Here is a 16,202-nt window from a genome sequence, read left to right on the forward strand (position 1 = left end):
TGTTTGATGTTACAGGTGACAGCTTAATTGATAAGCAAATTTTTTAAAAAAATATTTATTTTATTTATTTATTCCCTTTTGTTGCCCTTGTTGTTTTATTGTTGTAGTTATTATTGTTGTTGTTGTTGGATAGGACAGAGAGAAATGGAGAGAGGAGGGGAAGACAGAGAGGAGGAGAGAAAGATAGACACCTGCAGACCTGCTTCACCGCCTGTGAGGCGACTCCCCTGCAGGTGGGGAGCCGGGGTTCGAACCGGGATTCTTACGCCGGTCCTTGTGCTTTGCGCCACCTGCGCTTAACCCGCTGCGCTACAGCCCGACTCCCGGATAAGCAAATTTTTAAAAAAATGGTTTTATTGTAGATGAACTATTAAGAGTTACAGTTTTATACCATGGTTAGTTTAGGGATTCTGTATTCAGCCTGAAACATAACTATGTGACATTGGAGAACTTATTACCTGGTACATCTTTTTTTTTTTTTTAAAAAGGAAACACTGGGGAGTCAGGCAATAGCACAGTGGGTTAAGTGCATATAGGTGCAAAGTGCAAGGACCGACATAAGGATCTCGGTTCGAGCCCCCCGGCTCCCCACCTGCAGGGGAGTCGCTTCACAGGCGGTGAAGCAGGTCTGCAGGTGTCTATCTTTCTCTCCCCCTCTCTGTCTTCCCCTCCTCTCTCCATTTCTCTCTGTCCTATCTAACAATGATGACATCAATAACAACAACAATAACAACAACAACAAAATAAAAAAAACAAGGGCAACAAAAGAGAAGATAAATAAATATTAAAAAAAAAAAAAAGAAAAACTGACAAAAACCATAGGATTAGAGGAGTACAATTCCACACAATTCCCACCACCAGAACTCCGTATCCTATCCCCTCCCCTGATAGCTTCCCTATTCTTTATCTCTTTGGGAGTACGGACCAAGGATTATTATGGGATGCAGAAGGTGGAAGGTCTGGCTTCTGTAATTGCTTCCCCGCTGAATGTGGAGTTGACAGGTCGATCCATACTCCCAGCCTGCCTCTCTCTTTCTCATATAGTATTATCTCTAATATATATATACATATATATATATATATATATATACATATGTCTATGTATTTAACTAACTGTTGTTTTCTCTTCTAGCTCTGTAATGCTTTTCCTGTTCTCCTTGACTATTTCCCAGAAAGTCACAATAAAATAGCAAAAAATGTTACACAATTAAGAAGTTTTGTTTTGGAGAAAGCAATGGAACATCAAGCCTCCCTGGACATTAACAGTCCCCGGGACTTTATTGATTGCTTTCTGATCAAAATGAAGCAGGTAAAATGTTAAGAGTGGTTCAGTTATTTGATCATTTGTACAGTTTGTGGTTCATTGTATAGTTCTGTATTCATCAGGATGTTCCAATTATTGAAACTATAATTCTGATAAACCCTTTAAGTGCCTTGTGTATGTAAATAAATATACACTAAACATTTAGAAGATATAAAGTTGGGAGTCAGGCAGTGGCACAGTGGGTTAAGCACAGGTGGCGCAAACCACAAGGGCTGGTGTAAGGATCCCGGTTCGAGCCCCCTGCTCCCCACCTGCAGGGGAGTCGCTTTACAGGTGGTGAAGCAGGTCGGCAGGTGTCTGTCTTTCTCTCCCCCTCTTTGTCTTCCCCTCCTCTCTCCATTTATCTCTGTTGTATCCAACAACAATGACATCAATAACCACAACAAGGGCAGCAAAAGGGAAAATAAATAAATATTTAAAAAAAGTTTGAATGGAATACATCAACTGTTTTTGGATTTCGTAATCAGCATGGATATAGACAGAATAATACCTCAAGCTAAATGGATATAATTAAAACACTTTTTATTGGTGATTTAATATTAATTTACAAAGTTATGAGACAACAGGGGTATAATTCCATACCGTTCCCACCACCAGAGTTCTGTGTCCTCATTCTTTCAGTGGAAACTGCAGTAGTTCTCCCAAAGTCACAGATATGGTTTGACTATTATTTCTTTTTTAAAAAAAATATTTTATTTATTTATGAGAAAGATAGGAGGAAAGAGAAAGAACCAGACATCACTCTGGCACATGTGCTGCTGGGGATCGAACTCTGGACCTCATGTTTGAGAGTCCAAAGCTTTACCACTGCGCCACCTCCCGGAACACAAGGTGTTGGTATGCTTCTAGTTCTGCTTCTGGGATCCCTTCTATTATATTGCTTGACATTGTGGTCTATTTACATGGCCATTCTGCCACATTGGTTTGGTCTCGCTCCCCCTGCCTCTGGGAGATTTTGGTTTAGTCTTTGCCTTTTCGCACTTCTTGCTTCTCCCCACCTCCTATACTAGATACTTCCTTGGTTCCTGACTATGCCGCGGGAGGAGAGAGATGGAGGAGCCCATTTGTGTTGTGATTAGGTTGTTGGACTGCTTGCCCGCCCGCTCGCGAATAAAGATTAAACTGCGTTCTCAGCTCAGCCATGAGTTTCTGGTCATCTCTGTCTCCCGCCGGTGAAGCTAGCCCAGAGAAAACAACAACGAGGCTTGACTATTATTTCTATAACTATCTATATTTATTTATATTTGCCCGTTTTTTCTATGGTCTTGCCTTCTTTTCCTTTCTAAGTCACACCTACACCTGTTGGTACTTCTGAATGTCTTTCTTTTTTTCTTCTCTCTCTGGGTCTTGGGGTCTTGATGGAATGGGAGTTCAGATCCCTCTGGTCATCTCCCCCTAACAATTCTTCCCTGCTGAGGGTATGGATCAAAATTCTTTATGGGGTGCAGAATGCGGGACTTCTGGCTCCTGTAATTGTTTCTTAGCTGGACATGGATGTTGGCAGGTCGATCCATACCCCCAGTCTGTTTTTTCTTTAAAGATTTTTTTAAATTAATTGATTTATTTCCTTTTTGTTGCCCTTGTTGTTTTTATTGTTGTTGTAGTTATTATTGTTAATGTCGTTGTTGTTGGATAGGACAGAGAGATATGGAGAGAGGAGGGGAAGACAGAGGGGGGAGAGAAAGATAGACACCCGCAGACCTGCTTCACCGCCTGTGAAGCGACTTTCCTGCAGGTGGGGAGCCAGGAGCTCGAACTGGGATCCTTACGCCAGTCCTTGTGCTTTGCGCCACATGCACTTAACCAGCTGTGCTATCACCCGACTCCCACCCCAGTCTGTTTCTGTCTTTACCTAGTGGGATAGGGCTCTGGAGAGGTGAGGTTCTGGGACACATTGGTGAGGTTGTCTGCCCAGAGAAGTCAGGAAGGTGTCATGATAGCGTCTCAGTGGCTGAAAGGTAATAAGATATAAAGCAAATTGTTCAATAAACAGGATCCCAGAGGTAGGAGTAGAGCAAATGAAACTAGGGGTCTTCATGTGGGAAGAAGCTAGGAAGTCAATTTTAGGTATATCCCAAGGGGCCTATGACTTTAGTAATTTTTGCTGGAGCCTGATAGCTAACATACAGGTGGACTAAAAGTATTTTCTGGGAAGATGGTGTCAGAGTTGAGAATAGGATTAGAAAGCTGGATTAGGGCAGAGAGTAGCTCCCAAATATAAAGAAAGTATATACATACCTTTAACTGTTAACTCCATAAATCTGACCCAGGGCCCATGTATATTCCTATTTAGCACAGGAGCCTGTGTAACCTCTGAGTCTCTGTCAGTCTGAGCTCACAGTCCATGGTCACAGCTGGGAACATACTAGGCTGCACTCATTTCAGGACCAGTCTTCCTCGAGTGTCAGAGTAGGCTGATCCAGCCTCCCTTCAGAGAGTGGAGCAGTCCTTTCCCTCAGTGCATTCTTTTTAAATTTTATTTTATTTTAGGTAGGTAGAAGCTTGGAAGTCTATTTTAGGTATGTTTTAGGGACCCACAACTTTAGTAATTTTTGCTTGAGCTTGGTAGCTAATCTGTAGGTAGATTAAAATATTGTCTGGGAAGATGGGGTCAGAGTTGAGAATAGGCCTAGAAAGCTGAATCAGGACAGAGAGTAGCTCCCAAACTTGTAAAAAAGATATAAATACAATTAACTGTTTACTCCATCAATCTAACTCAGGGTTAATATCTATTCATATTTAGTGCAGGAGCCTGTTTTGTAAATTCTGAGTCCTTGTCAGTCTGAGCTTGTAGTCCATGGTCACATCTTTCTCTCAATAATTTAAACTTTTAATCAGGAAAATGAAAAGGCACACACCAGAGAAGCAGTTGACCATTTGAGCAAAGATGGCTGACCCCATGTAGAAGCTGATGCTTATTCTTATTTATTCTAAGGCCCTGCCTTCAATTCTTTTCTAAGCCACACCTATACCTGTTACAACTTCTGGGTGTCCTTCCTCTTTCCTCTTTCCTCTTCCCTCTCAGAGAAGAGAAGCAGCACTCAACTTCCTTAGGTGTTCCCAATATTCTCTTCCCTCTCAGTGATGGTGCAAAAACAAAGATGTCTGGTCACAAAAGTTCTAGGTCCCAGTGGAACTGGATTCAGAGCCCTCTGGTCATCTTAACAGTTCTCCCTCTGGGAGCATGAACCAAAATTTTTCCTAGGATGCAGAAGGAAAAAGTTCTGGCTTCTGTAATTGTTACTATGCTGGATGCAAACATTGGCTGGTTGACCCATACACCCAGCCTATCTCTATCGTTCTCTAGTTGGGTAGAGCTCTGGAAAGGTGAGGGTCCGGAACACATTGGCAAGATCATTTGCTTAGGGAGGTCAGGATGGGATTGTACTAGCATATGGAACTTGGTGGCTGAGAGGCAGCAAGATACAGAGCAGGACAAGATGTTTACTAAACAAGGGCCAAACAATAGGATTAGAGCCAATGAGAATAGGGACCCTATTGTGGAAAAAGCTAAGATGTCCATTTTAGGAATGTTCTTAGGATCTCAATATTTTAGCAATTTTTGCTTGAGCTTGATAGCTAAACATGAAGGTGGACTAGAAATATTGCCTGAGAGGAAGGTGTCAAAAGTAGAGAATAGAACTTGAGGGGGGTGGGTGGTAGCACAGTGGGTTAAGCATACATGGAGCAAAGGGCTTAAGGATCCCAGTTTGAGCCCTCTGGTTCCCCATCTGCAGGGGGGGTTGCTTCACAAACTGTGAAGCAGGTCTGCAGGTCTTTCTCTCCCCATCTGTCTTCCCCTCCTCTCTCCATTTCTGTCATATCCAGCAACAACAGCATCAATAATAACTACAACAATAAAACAACAAGGGCAACAAAAAAGGAAAAAATCCTGGAGGCAAATGAAAAGAAAAAAGAGCTTGAAAGCTGAGTTAGGGCAGAGAGTGACAGCCAAACTTTAAAAGATATATAAATACAATGAACTGTTTACCATACTGATCTGACCTGGGGGTCCATGTAGATTCATATTTAGCACAGGAGCCTGTAAAACTTGTGAGTCTCCGTCAGCCTGAGCTCACAGTCCATGGTCACAACTGGGAACATTGTAGGCTGCTCACATTACTAGGCTGCTTTGAGTCACAGAGTAAGATGGCCCAGCATCCTTTCAGAGAGTGGGGCAGTCTTACCATTGCTAGTTTGTAGTGAGGGCAAAGTCCTGGGGAGGCCCACAAAAGGGTTAATAAATAAGAACCAAAACAAACAAACAAACAAACAAAAAAACAACAAGACTAGAGCAGATGATAGTAGGGGTCTTAGGGTGGGAAGAAGGTAGGAAGTCTATTTTAGGTATGTTCCTAGGGGCCCATGACTTTAGTCATCTTTGCTTCAGCTTGGTAGCTAGTCTGCAGGACATTGCTGATGAATATGACCAGTGATGGTGAAGAGAGGCTCCCTGAGAGCACTAGGCCCATAGTAACTACTAGGGAATCCAAAGATTCCCTGATTAGGACTCCAGGTGATGGGATGTTGGCTTAACTTTTTAAGTTATTTATTTATTTAAAATATATATACATTTCTATATTTATTTTCTCTTTTGTTGCCCTTGTTTTATTGCTGTATTTATTATTGTTGTTGTCATTGCTGTTGTCATTGTTAGGACAGAGAGAAATGGAGAGAGGAGGGGAAGACAGAGAGAGGGAGAGAAAGATAGACACCTGCAGACCTGCTTCACCGCCTGTGAAGCGACTCCCCTGCAGGTGGGGAGCCGGGGGCTCGAACTGGGATCCTTATGCCGGTCCTTGCATTTTGTACCATGTGTGCTTAACCCGCTGCGCTACAGCCTGACTCCCTTTAAGTTATTTATTAACTATATGAATTATTTTGGGTTAGCTGTAATTATGGCAAATTAATTTATCAAATAATTTCTAGGAAAAGCACCATCAGCAGTCAAACTTCACTTTAGAAAACTTGGCAGTCACTGTAGCTGATCTGTTTGGAGCTGGGACAGGGACCATGAGCACCACCCTGAGATATGCCCTCCTCCTGCTGCTGAAGTACCCAGAGGTCACAGGTAGGACAGCACAGTGGGCAGAATGGATTGTAAAAAGTATCTTGCAAAATGCTATGACTACATTTCATCTTTCTTTTTTCCTTAGAGAATAATCTTTATTTAAATAGCTGATCAGCCTAATTTTCCCAGATTTTTTATGTGGAGCAAGCTTTATTACACCAAGTCCTAAATACATTAAAAGTTGTATTGGTCATTTCCTCCCAGAAGATCGGATCCACTTATGGAAAGGCAGAACTAACATCTACATATAGTTTTAGAAAATGTTTCAGTGATCCTTTTAGATTTGATTGGTTCATCTTCTGTATTTATAACTTATGTGATTTAAGAATTCACCAGAAGCACTACTGGTCATGAAAAAGGAGTTCAAATAAACAGAATCTACACTGTATATCATATGGGAGCTGGATACTCAGTAGGTGATGCTGTCAGTCCATGAGAACAACAAAGTCATTAGAGTTGTATTAGCTTATGAAACAAAGAACAATTTGGGTATATAAATGTGATCCACTGAGGACATGAAAGGGAGACTTGGAGGAGAACTAGTCTTCTGTAACAGAGGGAATGTTTTAAATTTGTATTTTTTTAATTAAGCAATTAAAAAAATATTTATCCACTTTTGTTGCCCTTGTTTTATTGTTGTGGTTTTTATTGATGTCGTTGTTGCTGGATAGGACAGAGAAAATGGAGAGAGGAGGGGAAGACAGAGGGGGAGAGAAAGATAGACACCTGCAGACCTGCTTCACTGCCTTGCAGGTAGGGAGCCGGGGGCTCAAATCGGGATCCTTATGCAGGTCCTTGCGCTTTGCGCCATGTGCGCTTAACCCGCTATGCTATTGCCCAACTCCCTAATTAAGCAAACTTTTAAAGTATGTGATTAACAAGATTGTGAGATTACAAGGTGTAGCTAGCTCCACACTGCTCCCACACTCTCCCAATGGTAATCACTATAGTTCTCACAAAGTCTCAGAGACAGCTTTTTTACTTTTCTTTGCAAGTTCATGTTTCATTTTTCTAGATGCCACATAGGAGTGAAACCATTCTACAGTTGTCTTGCACCTCTTTTTTTAATATTTATTTATTATTTTCCCTTTTTGTTGCCCTTGTTGTTTTTTATTGTTGTTGTAGTTATTATTGTTGTTTTCATTGCTGTCGTCATTGTTAGATAGGACAGAGAGAAATGGAGAGAGGAGGGGAAGACAGAGAGGGGGAGAGAAAGACAGACACCTGCAGACCTGCTTCACCACTTGTGAAGCGACTCCCCTGCAGGTGAGGAGCTGGGGGCTTGGCCCATGTACGTTTAACCCGCTGTGCTACCACTCGACTCCCATCTTGCACCTCTTTACTTTTCTTTCTTTCTTTCTTTCTTTCTTGGTCTCCAGGGTTATTGCTGGGCTCAGTGCCTGCACCACAAATCCACTGCCCCTGAAGGCTATTTTTTTCCCTTTTTGTTGCCCTGGTTGTTTTATCATTGTGGTTATTATTATTGTTGTTATTGATGTCATTGTTGTTGAATAGGACAGAGAGAAATGGAGGAGGGGGCAGACAGAGAGGGAGAGAGAAAGACAGACACCTGCAGACCTGCTTCACTGCCTGTGAAGTGACTCCCCATGTAGGTGGGGAGCTGGGGGCTCCAACCAGGATCCTTGAGCCAGTCCTTGCTCTTTGCCCCATGTGCACTTAACCTGCTGCGCTACCACCCGACCCCCACTTTAAAAAACAAACTACAACAACAAAAAAACAGAGCACTACTTAGCTCTGGTTTATGGTGGTGCAGGGGATTGAACCTGGGACTTTGTAGCCTCAAGCAAGAGAGTCTCTTTGCATAACCATTATGCTGTTTCCCCATCCCTCTTTACTTACTTTCTAAGCATAATCACCTCCAGTTGCATCCATTTTGTCCCAAAGGAAACAATATCATCTTTTTTTATTGTAGAGTAGTATTCTTTGGAGAACACATCATATAACCCCTTTTTCTAGTCATTTGTCAATGGGCATTTAGGTTGGTCCCACTTTTTGGCTACTGTGAATAGTGCAACTACCAACATAGGCATGTATATAACCCTTCAAATTAGTGCTCCCATGTAAACATTGGTAACTGTTTTGTACATATTTTGAACAAATGTTTAGGGAAAATATCTTGGTAGTTCCTAGTTACTATGTAAATCTAAATGACTTCAAAAATTGTTTATCGGGGGTCGGGCGGTAGCGCAGTGGGTTAAATGCACATGGCGCAAAGCGCAAAGATCACAGTAAGAATCCGGGTTCGAGGCCCCTGGCTCCCCACCTGCAGGGAGGGGTCACTTCACAAGCAGTGAAGCAGGTCTGCAGGTGTCTGTCTTTCTCTCCCCACACTATCTTCCCGTCCTCTCTCGATTTCTCTCTGTCCTATCCAACAACAATGACATTAATAACAATATTAATAATAACCACAACAAGGGCAACAAAAAGGGGAAAAAATAGCCTCCAGGAATAGTGAATTCGTAGCTCAGGCACCGAGCCCCCAGCAATAACACTGGAGGCAAAAAAAAAAATTGTTTATCAATCTTTGAGACTGTGGGTTTAGAATTAATTAAGAGGGTATAGTGTGACATATTTGCAATACATGGGAGAATGATATGCTGCTGTGAAAATACTGTTGACAGTAACAAAAGCAGTAAAAGCAGTCTGGATTTCATGAGAAGTTTATTGTGGCAGACATAGCCAACATGAATTGTTTTGATTGCATATTGCTTTGACTATGGAAATATATTGATTGAGTAGTAGCTATAGGATAAGGAGAAGATGTCTTTCTTTCTTTCTCTCTTTCTTTCTTTCTTTCCTCTTCTTTTCTTTTTCTTTTTTTTTTGCCTCCAGGGTTATTGCTGGGGCTCAGTGTCTGCACCATGAATCCACTGGCTCCTGGAGGCCATTTCCCCCCCTTTTGTTGCCCTTGTTGTTGTAGCCTTGTTGTGGCCATAATTGTCATTGTTGATGTCATTTGATGTTGGATAGGACAGAGAGAAATGGAGAGAGGAGGGGAAGACAGAGAGGAGGAGAGAAAGACAGACACCTGCAGACCTGCTTCACCACCTGTGAAGTGACCCCCCCTGCAGGTGGGGAGCTGGGTGCTCAAACCGGGATCCTTACACCAGGTCCTTGTGCTTTGCACCACATGCGCTTAACCTGCTGAGCTACCGACCGACTGCCCTTCTCTTTTTTCTTTTCTTTCTTTCTTTCTTTTTTTTTTTTTTTTGCCTCAAGGGTTATTGCTGGGGCTCGGTACCTGCGTTATGAATCCACTGCTCCTAGAAGACATTTTTTTCCCCATTGTTGTTGTTGCTGTTATTATTGTTATTGTAGGAGATGTCTTTTATCCTGAAAAGTCAGTGTTTGGGGGACAAGGCAGTGGTCCATCTGGCTGAGTACACATTACCATGAACAAGGACCCAGGTTTGAGTCCCCAGCCTCTACCTGTAGGCAACTTTCTTCTTTCCTTCCTTTCTTTCTTTCTTTCTTTCTTTCTTTCTTTCTTTCTTTCTTTCTCCCTCTCTACCTTTTCCTCCCCTTTCAATTTCTCTCTGTCCTATCAAATAAAAAATAAAGAGGGAAAAAGACAAAAAGAAAAAAATAGCCACTGGGAGCAGTAAATTCATAATGCCAGCACTGAGCCCCAGATGTAACCCTGGTGAAAAAAAATTTAAAAAGTCAGTGTTCTAAATTTAGGCTATTCAGGATGGAAAATGGAAACTCTTCTTATAAATGTACAAGTGAGAATTTTAGAAATCTTCTGTATCTGTCTGCAGTAATTTCTATATTCCTAGATACCAGCCCAAGAAAATCTCCATCTCCAAATGGATTAAATGAATAAACTGGTGTGAGGAGAGACTGTGATAAGTGACCAATAATTATCTTAGATTCCTAATATTTGAGATTTTATTATTAGGAGTTTGAAGTATCTTTATCTCAGTTTTGGAATTCATCCTAAATTAAGACATAGAAAAAATGTGAATTGAACTAAACAGATATAGTTAGGCCCAAGAAGTTACCTAAAAAAAAATCAGTCAATTAATCAATCAGTCAATCAATCGCAGTTGTCCTATGACCGAATATTGTTTTTGCAATCAAAATGACACTGGACTGAAACTGTGATCTAAATGCATTTTAGAAAATGGAGAAATAGGGAGTTGGGCGGTAGCGCAGTGGGTTAAGCGCAGGGGGCACAAAGCGCAAGCACTGGCTTCGAGCCCCCGGCTCCCCACCTGCAGGGGAGTCGCTTCACAGGTGGTGAAGCAGGTCTGCGGGTGTTTATCTTTCTCTCCCCCTCTCTGTCTTCCCCTCCTCTCTCCATTTCTCTCTATTCTATCCAACAATGATGACATCAATAACAACAACAATAACTATAACAATAAAGAACAACAAAGGCAGCAAAAGGGAATAAATAAATAAAATAAAAAATATTTTTAAAAAGACAGTTTTAAAAAAAAAAGAAAATGGAGTAATAGTAGTGTGTAGGTGAGCTAGGGAAGTGGGGGTGGAATGTTCTCATCTACCATAACAAGAAATCAGATATTGTCACGTAGGAAAACTGGTAAGAATATCAGAGGGGGCTGGCCGGTGGTGCACTGGGTTAAGCACACATAGTGTGAAGCACAAGGACCCACACAAGGATCCCGGTTTGAGCCCCCGGCTTCCTACCTGCAGGCAGGTCCCTTCGCAAGTGGAGAAGCAGGTCTGCAGGTGTCTCTCTCTCTCGTTCTCCCTCTCTATCTCCCCCTCCTCTCTCAGTTTCTCTCTGTCCTATCCAATAAGAACGGGAAAAAATGGTCATCAGGATTAGTGGACTCGTAGTGCCAGCACCAAGCTCTAGCTATAACCCTGGAGGCAAAAATAAAAATACATATATGTGTGTGTGTGTGTGTGTGTGTGTGTGCTGCACCTATAAAATACACATCATATTTTAACATAGTATATACCTCACAAAGAAGGTTTTGAAATTCTCATACAAGTATTTTTTTATTACCCTCTATGGGATTGCTACAGTGTACTGCAGCCAGATATGATTCCCAGTGAAAGACAAAAACAGGGCTAGTATAGACAGACGTTGTACGCAATAAGTTCGTAGCATATAAGAACATACAGAAAAGGAGAAAGAATAGGTAGATATGACTATATTTTCTAGTTATAAGAAGGGTCTGAGGTAAGGATACTCCCTTAAGTAATAAGTAAGCACTGACAAGTATGGGTATAGCTGTTTCAAATCAGTGCTATTCTTTCAGCCATTTAACCATAAATATTGATCGAGATATGAAGAGAAGAGGTTGCAGAAAGACATGTAGAGAAGTCTTTAGCTGCTTCTCCTCCTCCTCCTCCTTCTTCTTCTTCTCCTTCTCCTTCTCCTTCTTTTTTTCCACCAGTAGTATTGCTGGAGCCTAGTTCCTCATTATGAATTCACTGCTTCTGGAAAATATTTCTTTTTAAAAAAATTTTAAAAATTTAAAAATTTACTTATTTTCCCCTTTGTTGCCCTTGTTTTTTATTGTTGTTGTAGTTATTAATGTCTTCGTTGTTAGATAGGACAGAGAGAAATGGAGAGAGGAGGGGAAGACAGAAAGGGGAAGAGAAAGATAGACACCTGCGGACCTGCTTCACCGCCTGTGAAGTGACTCCCCTGCAGGTGGGAAGCCGGGGCTGGAACCGAGATCCTTAAGCCGGTCCTTGCGCTTTGCACCACATGTGTTTAACCTGCTGTGCTACCACCTGACTCCCTCTGGAGGATATTTCTTTTCCTTTTTTTAGAGAGAGAGAAATGAAGAGAGAAGGAGAAGGGAGGGAGAAAAAAATAATTTAAAAAATACACATCATATATATTTTAAAGATTTTATTTATTAATGAGAAAGGAAGAAAGAGAAAGAACCAGACATCACTCTGGCACATGTGCTGCCAGGGATCGAACTCAGGACCTCATGCTTGAGAGTCCAAAGCTTTATCACTGCACCACCTCCTGGATCACACACATCATATATATATATATATATATATATATATATATATATATATATATATATATATATATTTAAATTTTCTTTATTTCTTTATTTATCTCCTTTTGTTGCCCTTGTTTTAATTGTTATAGTTATTATTGTTGTAGTGATTGATGTCTTTGTTGTTGGATAGGACAGAGATAAATGGAGAGAGGAGGGAAAGACAGAGAGGGGGAGGTAAAGATAGACACCTGCAGACCTGCTTCACCGCCTGTGAAGCGACTACCCTGCAGGTGGGGAGCCCGGGGCTCCAAACGTGATCCTTACTCCGATCCTTGCATTTTGCGCCATGTGCGCTTAACCCACTGCACTACCGCCTGACTCCCTACATCATATTTTTTAAAAAGAAATAATAGCAGAGTCATTATTAGAAATAGATTAGAAATTTCAGAAGAAACTACTATAATGTTTAGTGATTATGCTTAGAACATTAAGTAAAGAAGTGAATGACAACTGCAGGATGGTTTCACTCAGATGTGGTGTTAGTATGCTTCTAAAAACCCCTTCTGTTTCATTTGGTTTAAATCCCCCCTGCTTAACACTGCATTCTATTTACATAACACTGCATTCTATTTACATAACCACTGTATTCTATTTACATAACCTCTGTTAACAAGCACCACCTTCCCTCCAGGGCATTGGTGGTTTAGTGGTAGAATTCTCACCTGCTCCGCCCCCTCTCCTTGTCATACCCTGATTTTCACCAGTCACTTTTCTCTCCACCCTCTCTGCGTTGCATCCTGTTCCCACCCTACTGGGCTAGTATATTTATAAGGACAAGATTGTAGTTTTTAGTTTTAGCTTAGCTTGGTATAGATTGTGCTGCGTCCTGCATGAATAGAGATATCTGCGTACAACCCAGCCATGAGTCCTGGGTCATCTGTTACCCGCCCGTGAAGCCAGCCCGTCGAAAACAACAATGTGGAATCTAGAGAAATGAAACACATGAACTTGCAAAAATGAACTGAAGTAAACTGTCTCTAAGACCTTGTGAGGAAGGGGGCACAGAACTTTGGTGTGGAACTACATCCTGTAATCTTAGAATCTTTTAAACTATTAGTAATCACAAATAATAAGTGACTTGGCAATAATAATAATGATAATAATAGTATAGTATATACAGTCCTCAAAAAAAGTGGTAGTTTATAACATACTATAGGATGAAGACGCTATCATTGGGGAGCCAGGCGGTAGCACAGTGGGTTAAGTGCACATTGCACAAAACGCAAGGACCAGCATAAGGATCCTGGTTCGTGCCCCCGGGGTCCCCACCTGCGGGGGGGGGGGGGTGTCACTTCATAAGTGGTGAAGCAGGTCTGCAAGTGTCTTTTTCTCACCTTCTCTGTCTTCTCCTCCTCTCACCATTTCTCTCTGTCCTATCCAACAACAGCAATGGCTATAACAACAAGGGCAACAAAATGGGGAAAAAAGGCCTCCAGGAGCAGTGGATTCATAGTGCAGGCACCCAGCCCCATCAATAGCCTTGGTGGCAAAAAAAAAAGGGATCATTGCAACTTTTTGCACAGACACATACATTACATGACTACACTATTAAGAATACTTTTAAGACTTGTGAGAACTGGGCAGGGTAGATAGCATAATGGTTATGCAAATAGACTCTCATGCCTGAGGCTCCAAAGTCTCAGCTTCAATCCCCTGCCCCACCATAATCCAGAGCTAAGCAGTGCTCTGGTTAAAAAGAAAAAAAAAAAAAAGACTTGTGAGAACTATAATGTTTTATATTTGGGAGGTTGAAGGGGTGGGGATACTGAACTTTGGTAGTGGATGTAATATGGTACTGTACATTATAATATTACAATCTTGTAACATACCATTAACAATAATAAATATGTGTGTGTGTGTGTGTGTGTGTGTGAAATAGTTTGTGTTTTGCCTGTAAACATGAGGAAGGCTGGGCCACATGGGCATACTAAGCAGGCATATTTAGTATAGGGCAGATGCCACACACAGTGTAACTGAAGGGACTTAAAGAAGATTCTGGAAGAAATACCTTCCTTTCTGCCATTTTCCTTTTCTTCCCCTTTTTGACTGTTGTCCTGTGCCTGATTGTCCCTACTTCTTCTGGGAATTTCACAGAAGAATGCTACTAAACATTTAAAAAAATATATTTATTCCCTTTTGTTGCCCTTGTTTTATTACTGTAGTTATTATTGTTGTTGTTGATGTCGTTGTTGTTGGATAGGACAGAGAGAAATGGAGAGAGGAGGGGAAGACAGAGAGGGGAGAGAAAGAAAGACACCTGCAGACATGCTTCACCGCTTGTGAAGTGACTTCCCTGAAGGCGGGGAGCCTGGGGCTCGAACCGGGATCCTTAGGCGGGTCCTTGTGCTTGGCGTCACGTGCGCTTAACCTGCTGTGCTACTGCCCCACTCCCGCTACTAAACATTTAAGGATTCGCGGCTCATGGCACATGGCAGGCTAGTCTTTGCCTTCTTTGCTTATTTTGCTAGTGCCATTTAAAAAACCCCAGTAAATTTGCCACATTTATAAAACCTGCAAAAAAAGAGCTGTTGTCTTTTTTTTTTTATTTTTATAATGTCTAGAGCACCTACATAGGAATTCATTAAGATTTACTTCTGACCTATGTTATTTTACTATTTTTTCATATTATTTTAAATAAAATTGATATTTGATTCCTTTTTAATGTTTGATAAAATTTTGTCATTTAAAAGTCACTTCTTTAAAAATTTTTTTCCATTATTTTCCCTTTTGTTGCCCTTGTTGTTATATTGTTGTAGTTATTATTGTTGTTGTTGTTGATGTCATTGTTGTTGGATAGGAAAGAGAGAAATGGAGGAGGCGGGAGACAGCGAGGGGTAGATAGAGACAGGCACCTGCAGACCTGCTTCACTGCCTGTGAAGTGAGCAGGGGCCCCTGCAGGTGGGGAGCCAGTGCTTGAACCGGGATCCTTATGCCGGTCCTTGCCGGACTCCTGAAAGTCACTTCTTAACTAAAAACAATTTAAATTCTTTTTATTTATTGTGTAGCAATAGCCAGAAACTGAGAGGAAGGAGAAGTAGAGATGGAGAGAGACAGAGAGACACCTTGACCACTTGTGACGCTTTCCCCCTACAGGTATAAATGGGGGCTCAAACCTGGGTCCCTGTGCATTGTAACATATGCGCTCAAACAGGTGCACCACCACCTGGCTTCGCTTCTTAATTTTTGTATTATCATACATACTGATATATAGATACTTATATATACAGACGTATTCTAATTTATCTGTGGGAGAGCTATATGTATCTAAACTGATAGTAATTTCTCTGTCAAAGCGTATTGTGGGCACATAACTGATACTTACAGTGATGTGGAGATATCTTTGAAATATACTTCATTTATCCCAGAACTATATGTAAATTTAAGTTGCATTTTTGTCTTTTCCATCAGTCTTACTCTTATCTTGTCAGCTAAAGCCCAGGAAGAGATTGAGTGTGTGATTGGCAGACACCGGAGCCCCAGCATGCAGGACAGGAGCCACATGCCCTACATGGACGCCTTGGTGCATGAGGTCCAGAGATACACTGACATTATCCCCAATAATTTACCTCATGCAGTGACTCAGGACATTAAATTCAGAAACTATGTCATTCCCAAGGTAAGGTTGTTTCTCTTATGCAGATCTCAGAGGATCTATTCAGAAGTCAGTATGGATTCAATCGTCTGTAAATCCAAAAAAGTACAGAAATGGTCTGTGTAGTAGTTAGGCGGATGTTGTGTTTCCAGCTTATTCTATAAACTATGAAAGAGTCTTGGACAATGGAA

The 16,202-nt window shown here is 41.4% G+C and overlaps 1 protein-coding gene and 1 long non-coding RNA gene across 3 annotated transcripts in view; one reads left to right on the forward strand and one right to left on the reverse strand.

Moving 5' to 3' along the window:
• Nucleotides 1-3,091, reverse strand: part of LOC132538952 (uncharacterized) — a 310,731-nt gene extending 307,640 nt beyond the window's left edge. Inside the window, exon 1 of the long non-coding RNA XR_009550277.1 lies at nucleotides 3,035-3,091. This is a non-coding gene — a long non-coding RNA (uncharacterized LOC132538952). The remainder of the gene's footprint in view (nucleotides 1-3,034) is intronic.
• LOC103126403 (cytochrome P450 2C9-like) overlaps nucleotides 1-16,202 on the forward strand; it is a 117,544-nt gene that overhangs the window by 27,916 nt on the left and 73,426 nt on the right. The window contains exons 5-7 of one of the 2 annotated variants that reach the window (XM_060192338.1): nucleotides 1,133-1,309; nucleotides 6,254-6,395; nucleotides 15,848-16,035. In XM_060192338.1, the coding sequence (XP_060048321.1) occupies nucleotides 1,133-1,309; nucleotides 6,254-6,395; nucleotides 15,848-16,035 (507 nt within the window). The remainder of the gene's footprint in view (nucleotides 1-1,132; nucleotides 1,310-6,253; nucleotides 6,396-15,847; nucleotides 16,036-16,202) is intronic. The other variant, XM_060192345.1, reaches the window with a different exon arrangement.

The sequence above is a fragment of the Erinaceus europaeus genome, chromosome 1 (assembly GCF_950295315.1).
Source record: "Erinaceus europaeus chromosome 1, mEriEur2.1, whole genome shotgun sequence".
NCBI classification, from domain to species: Eukaryota; Metazoa; Chordata; class Mammalia; order Eulipotyphla; family Erinaceidae; genus Erinaceus; species Erinaceus europaeus.